We start from the raw sequence: 7,500 nt of genomic DNA, 5'->3' as shown, positions 1-7,500 counted from the left end.
TCTCTCTCTCTCTCTCTCTCTCTCTCTCTCTCTCTCTCTCTCTCTCTCTCTCTCTCTCTCTCTCTCTCTCTCTCTCTCTCTCTCTCTCTCTCTCTCTCTCTGAAAATCTATACTTGGATTAACCAACAAAAGCGTATTTTATTTAGTAATGTTCTTTTCAAACATGTTCATCCGCCAAGAAAAAAAAACTGATTTGGTGCAGGCTTTGTGAGGCTTTCGGAAGCAAGTATGTCACCGCTGAACCAAAGGGAAAATTCGTGTTCAGATGCTTTTCAGTAGCATTGCCAGTCACGGGACGATGACTGATGAGAACAGCTCTTGATTTCCGGTGCCAGTAATCTTGAGGTTTGGAGCCACGCCATACAAAACATTCTCTCGCTAGAAAAGTGCTGGAATCTTTTCAGAATCGGTAACTTCATTCACAATCTTTCGAAACTTTTCAAACTTTCCAGCAAAAATAAATCAAAGATATCCATTATAGATAGCAGAGATAAGTGTGTGCTGAAAACATGTGTTTTCTGGAAACATGCATGTAAGCAGAAACAGATGTAATTCAGGTATTTTGGATGTGTGTGTGTGTGTGTGTGTGTGTGTGTGTGTGTGTGTGTGTGTGTGTGTGTGTGTGTGTGTGTGTGTGTGTGTGTGTGTGTGTGTGTGTGTGTGTGTGTGTGTGTGTGTGTGTGTGCGTGCGTGTGTGTGTGTGTGTGTGTGTGTGTGTGTGTGTGTGTGTGTGTGTGTGTGTTTCACTGTTTGATCTGCTGCAGTCTCTGACGAGACAGCCAGACGTTACCCTACGGAGCGAGCTCAGAGCTCATTATTTCCGATCTTGGGATAGGCCTGAGACCAGGCACACACCACACACCGGGACAACAAGGTCACAACTCCTCGATTTACATCCCGTACCTACTCACTGCTAGGTGAACAGGGGCTACACGTGAAAAGAGACACACCCAAATATCTCCACCCGGCCGGAGAATCGAACTCCGGTCCTCTGGCTTGTGAACCCAGCGCTCTAACCACTGAGCTACCGGGTGTGTGTGTGTGTGTGTGTGTGTGTGTGTGTGTGTGTGTGTGTGTGTGTGTGTGTGTGTGTGTGTTTTCTCTATAAGTCAAGGCACCGTGGCAATCTGTGCCAAGTTCTGCCAACAAACCCTTTACTCTTATCTTTCGCATCTTTTCGTGGCCTTCTTCTCCCGTGCATGTTATCTCTTTGGGTTTATCTTGTCAGTCTTCACTATTTGTTATTTGTGGTGCGTAAAATAGAGAGAGAGAGAGAGAGAGAGAGAGAGAGATGTTACAGGTTTGTTCGTTTCGAAGAAACTACACAGAAAGAGCATATTTTATTCACGACAGTTTCATATATGTAATTAAATTTATGAGTATTTGATAACTTTGTTAAATGACAATACTGGGTTGGCTTGACAAACACAGCGACATGAAAACTAGAAATTCAAAAGCAACTATATGAACACCTCAGAAAGTAGTCAGGTGCAACACCTAGCGTGGGATGGATTCTGTGCCTCTCTCGGGCGCTATATGACCGCGTTGTGTTGAAGATGAGCTCAGTTAGTCAGTCAGTGTGTCTGTCAGTCATTCAATTAATTGCTCACTCATTCATCATCTGGGCGCGGGTAGGACGCTCATTAATGATACTTGATTCTTTTTAGATTTATTGATTCATTAACTTTTTTTTATTGTCGTTTATTTATTTTTTCACTTTTTTTATTTTCGCTTTTATTATCTTTTCATATTAAACTTTTACTTATTGTTATCTGATAAAGAACACAGGAATAGAAAACACCGACCTGTCATTAGTATTACCATGGAAAACCAATGCCACAGCTGCCTCTTCACCATTACGAACACACACACACACACACACACACACACACACACACACACACACACACACACACACACACACACACGGTAACTCCTGCTAATCTTGCATTCCTAATTCCTGTTAATTCCTTGACTACGTGCATTACGAAGGATTCCACGTTCAAGTTGTAATCTGACTTCAATTGATTTTTATTGTAACAACTCTTGGAGATAAAAACAACTGTATTCTAAAGTTACATCATTATTTTGTTGTTCTTGTTGTTGTTGTTGCTGTTATTGTTGTTTTTCTTGTTGTTTTTGTTGTTGTTGTTGCTGTTCTTCTTTCCGTTGCTATTGTTAAAAGTTTTAAACAGCAGCAGTAGTAGTAGTAGTAGTAGTAGTAGTAGTAGTAGTAGTAGTAGTAGTAACAGTAGGTAGATCATCTTAAATATAGTATAGTCTTTATCTCACGTCGTGGCTTCGTATTTCAATAGTCAGTGAAGGAGATGTCAACAATCTGAGCCAAGAGCTGCCAGAATCTTAGCGCCGTCATGCTGAGCACCTCTCCGATAGCCACAGGACAGGCGGGATGGCGCGCCCTACAACCAGCTGGGTCACCTTCCGCCATCCCCCACGAGCTGCCCTCACATACCGCCAGAACCTGCTGTGGTCGTCCTCCTCCACGTCGCCATGCTGAGGACTGACGAGGCAAATTGCGTCAGAAAAGAGAGGAAAGAATGACATGGAGGAAAATAGGTAAGTACTCTTATTTCATTTTTTAGTGTAATAGAATCACATGAAGGGAGACGCGTTTGATCCATGGAGGGAGGAAATATGTAAGTACTCTTGTTTTATTTTAGAGTAACGCAAGGCACGTGATTAAGGAGGGAGTAACATGAAAGTAAAATATGTAATAAACGCGCTCTTAATCCCTATGAATACTTGTATGGAGGGAATTCAAAGCAGCCTGACTAAGGAAGGGGGATTAAAAGTTCGATATTTTAAAGTAGCACCCTTCCCATCGTCACTGTAAATATTTGTGTGAAGAGAATTGTAGACGTGGAAATCTCGTGGATGGAATATTCGTAAGGCTCAAATTGAAACTCTGCAGACTTAGAATTGGTTGCTGGATGTTTTTTTTTTCCGTGTGTGTGTGTGTGTGTGTGTGTGTGTGTGTGTGTGTGTGTGTGTGTGTGTGTGTGTGTGTGTGTGTGTGCGTGTATGTGTGTATCGGTCTAGCCCACTCACCGCAGCTCCTTCAAAAAAATATCCGAGGCAGGGAAGAAGGCAGGCGGGTCGGAGGCCAGCTCACACAGAAGTCTTTCCTGACACGGAGCATCCACCACCTGTAGGGAATAGAGTATTGAATATTACAATGCTCTCTCTCTCTCTCTCTCTCTCTCTCTCTCTCTCTCTCTCTCTCTCTCTCTCTCTCTCTCTCTCTCTCTCTCTCTCTCTCTCTCTCTCTCTCTCTCTCTCTCTCTCTCTCTCTCTCTCTCTCTCTCTCTCTCTCTCTCTCTCTCTCTCTCTCTCTCTCTCTCTCTCTCTCTCTCTCTCTCAACAATAGACTCATGGATAGATAGGCAAGGGGAGACAAATATATAATAAAATACATTTATTCACAGAGATTATTAATAAAAAAGGTAAATAAATAGATTAAGAGAAAACAAATTATATAGGTGGATAAACAGATCGATGTTGATTAACTGATTGATGGATTGAATAAATGACTAATAACATGCGAGTACATACATACATACATACATACATGTATACATACGTACATAAGCAAATATATAAATGCATGGGCAAAAGAACAAAAATCCCTCAAATGCAACAAGATAATGCATATCCTTTTTTTGTATCGCTTCTATGCCATCCTTTTGCACATTATCATTAACGTCCTAAGCGAAAAAAAAAACAGACAAGTCAATTAATTTAGTAGGAAGCTGTACATTTTTAACAAAGGGAGAGGAGGAGAGAGGCAGGGCGGGGAAAGAGGGAGACTGACAGACAGACACACACTCATCAAAATCTAACTTCATTTTTCACTTAATTGAAAGAAACATGAAAAAAAAAAAATAACCCCAGTGCTTATGATTTATTTGTTAGTGTTGAATTAAGACTGTCAAGAGAATCTGAGGTGTTTAGAAGGAATTGTATCGATGAAGGTGAACAAGACAAAAGGCCACACACAGTAACACCTGCACCCTCGCTGGACTACCTGTAGGAGAGTGCAGTGTTGTTGATCGTTCGGGTGTTTAAGTGTGTTTTTCATTCTTTTAGCGATTTTAGTAGTAGTAATAATAATAGAAGTAGTAATAGTAGTAGTAGTAGTAGTAGTAGTAGTAGTAGTAGCCACATAAACCTTTATCTTGCCTTCAAATATTCAATCATACTAATTATTTGTATGTCCAAGTATGTTTTCATGATTCTAGTGATAGTAGCACCTGCAGTAGTAGTAGTAGTAGTAGTAGTAGTAGTAGTAGTAGTAGTAGTAGTAGTAGCAGTAGTAGCAGCCATCCAAACTTTTACCTTACCTTCAAATAAGCAAAATATGACGCCAGCTTAGTTGTCTCAGTAAAGTAGTGAAGATCATCGTGAAGAACGTCATCCTGGTCACGGGAAGAGTACTCGTAGTGATGCTGTGAGGTGCTGGTGTCAGGGAGGAGCGGTGGAAGGTGGCGCCCTTCGTAGCTGCTGTGGTAGTGCTCGTGGCGGGCGATGATGGGGAGGGCCAGGGAGAGAGGCACATTGAGGAGCACAGCTGGTGAGAAAGGAGTGTGTTCGTGGGAGTGGGCGTGAACGTGCGTATGAGTATGGACGTTATCATCTCTTGACCGCAATTTAAAACATCCTTTTTTTTTTATACCAAGTGGGGTTTTCACGGGAATTTATGGGCTAAAGGAGATACTTTTTGGGTACCTCTATCTAAAAGCCCACCCGCTAGGAAACCGTTGCCTTGAGTGAGGAAGCCCAACTCGGACCGGGGACAGGATTCGAACCCGTGCGCTTGGAGACCCCTCGGACCCCAAAGTACGCATGGTTCCACTGTACCACGGCGACCCGGCATGCAAAGTAACAAAAACAGTGAAGGAAACAAGACGAGTGATGCAACTCAGACACAAACAAACACACAAGCAGACGTAATGTTGCCGGACAGACTGATCGCCTCAAACAACCAGAAAAGAAAAGAAAAAAAAGCAAAGCCACACAATTGCCGTGGTTTGAAATGGACGAGAGGAAGATATCGGCATCTTAATGACGAGAGTAAATCTGCGCTATCAGCCCCACTTCCTGGCCGTAATGGCAGAGAGAGAGAGAGAGAGAGAGAGAGAGAGAGAGAGAGAGAGAGAACTTGGTATACTGTTATGGTATAAGAATAATGAAATATCCAGTAGAAAATATTAGTTGAATTGTATTATTTTGAAGGAAAGATGGAAGAGGAGAAGTAATTGATAAATAATGTTAATTAAATCTGATATGAAATGTAAATTCAAATACAAGTGAACGAAATGTAATGTCACGTGTATCGTAATTCCTTTCTTTTATTTTAACGAAATTGTTTATTTTGCTCGAACTATAAAACACAACATCGCATTTTTTTTATTTTTGACGATGACAAAATTAAATTAAGTCAGAAAATCTCGTCTCTTGTACCTTCAGCTAACAAAATAAGTTTTTTTTACGAAACAATAACATCAAAGTGGGTATAGGTAGCAAGTAATTATTTATGTATACAGCTGCTGCCTGTGAGGCCAAGAGGCAACATTGTGATTTGCAGCGAGGGAATGTCAATGGAATGGAACTGTGCGGAATGTGAAAACTGAAAGTGTGCGTCGTCTCTAATCAGCAGACAGATTATTGTTGTATGTAATAAACTTGTATTTTCAAACGGAGAATGTCGTGGGGAGAAACAGGATTTTTTTTTTTTATCGTTTTGTGTGTGTGTGTGTGTGTGTCTGTTTCACTGTTTGATCTGCTGCAGTCTCTGACGAGACAGCCAGACGTTACCCTACGGAACGAGCTCAGAGCTCATTATTTCCGATCTTCGGATAGGCCTGAGACCAGGCACACACCACACACCGGGACAACAAGGTCACAACTCCTCGAATTACATCCCGTACCTACTCACTGCTAGGTGAACAGGGGCTACACGTGAAAGGAGACACACCCAAATATCTCCACCTGGCTGGGGAATCGAACCCCGATTCTCTGGTGTGTGTGTGTGTGTGTGTGTGTGTGTGTGTGTGTGTGTGTCTGTTTCACTGTTTGATCTGCTGCAGTCTCTGACGAGACAGCCAGACGTTACCCTACGGAACGAGCTCAGAGCTCATTATTTCCGATCTTCGGATAGGCCTGAGACCAGGCACACACCACACACCGGGACAACAAGGTCACAACTCCTCGAATTACATCCCGTACCTACTCACTGCTAGGTGAACAGGGGCTACACGTGAAAGGAGACACACCCAAATATCTCCACCTGGCTGGGGAATCGAACCCCGATTCTCTGGCTTGTGAAGCCAGCGCTCTAACCACTGAGCTACCGTGTGTGTGTGTGTGTGTGTGTGTGTGTGTGTGTGTGTGTGTGTGTAATTCACCTCGGTCGTCTGCTGGTCACCCAGTCTTCCCCATTACGGAGCGAGCTCAGGGCTCATTGACCGATCTTCGGGTAGGACTGAGACCACAACACACTCCACACACCGGGAAAGCGAGGCCACAACCCCTCGAGTTACATCCCGTACTTAATTACTGCTAGGTGAACAGGGGCCACACATTAAGAGGCTTGCCCATTTGCCTCGCCGCTCCAGGGACTCGAACCCGGCCCTCTCGATTGTGAGTCGAGCGTGCTAACCACTGCACTACGTGTGTGTGTGTGTGTGTGTGTGTGTGTGTGTGTGTGTGTGTGTGTGTGTGTGTGTGTGTGTGTGTGTGTGTGTGTTTCACTGTTTGATCTGCTGCAGTCTCTGACGAGACAGCCAGACGTTACCCTACGGAACGAGCTCAGAGCTCATTATTTCCGATCTTCGGATAGGCCTGAGACCAGGCACACACCGGGACAATAAGGTCACAACTCCTCGATTTACATCCCGTACCTACTCACTGCTAGGTGAACAGGGGCTACACGTGAAAGGAGACACACCCAAATATCTCCACCCGGCTGGGGAATCGAATCCCGGTCCTCTGGCTTGTGAAGCCAGCGCTCTAACCACTGAGCTACCGGGTGTGTGTGTGTGTGTGTGTGTGTGTGTGTGTGTGTGTGTGTGTGTGTGTGTGTGTACATCCCCGCTTCTATTTATTCAGAATAGTAAATTCATTTCTTTTCACAAAACAATAAGTGAATAGAAACTCCATACTAGAAAAATATGTAACGACCTTCCCCTTTACCAGGCTCACTGTTCCCTACCTCATCCAAAAAATAAATAGAAATAATAAACTTGTGTCTGTATAGAAAAAAAAATATATGGAGGAAAATCCCGAATCCTCACCATCCTCGTAATGTCCTGAGTACACCACACCCTTCCCGCGACCCAAGGATTATGTGTGCTGCTTGTGTCTCTTTCCCCATGTGAACGAGGCACCCCGAGACCACAAAAGCAAAGATGAAGTTGGTAGAAATGACTGATTTGCTACTCCCAATAGCGTAAAATAGACTTCCAGCCGAACCTGTCGCCG

General features: G+C 43.4%; 1 protein-coding gene across 1 annotated transcript in view; it reads right to left on the bottom strand.

The window, feature by feature from the left end:
* Positions 1–1,685: 1,685 nt before the first annotated feature.
* Positions 1,686–7,500, bottom strand: part of LOC123520478 — a 6,504-nt gene continuing 689 nt past the window's right edge. The window contains 4 exon segments of the mRNA XM_045282746.1: positions 1,686–2,446; positions 2,449–2,521; positions 3,070–3,167; positions 4,362–4,588. Of these exon segments, the coding sequence (XP_045138681.1) occupies positions 2,309–2,446; positions 2,449–2,521; positions 3,070–3,167; positions 4,362–4,588 (536 nt within the window). The 3' untranslated portion in view covers positions 1,686–2,308.

Source organism: Portunus trituberculatus, chromosome 47 (genome assembly GCF_017591435.1).
Source record: "Portunus trituberculatus isolate SZX2019 chromosome 47, ASM1759143v1, whole genome shotgun sequence".
In the NCBI taxonomy this organism is placed as follows: domain Eukaryota; kingdom Metazoa; phylum Arthropoda; class Malacostraca; order Decapoda; family Portunidae; genus Portunus; species Portunus trituberculatus.
This window is presented reverse-complemented; position numbering and strand designations above follow the sequence as displayed.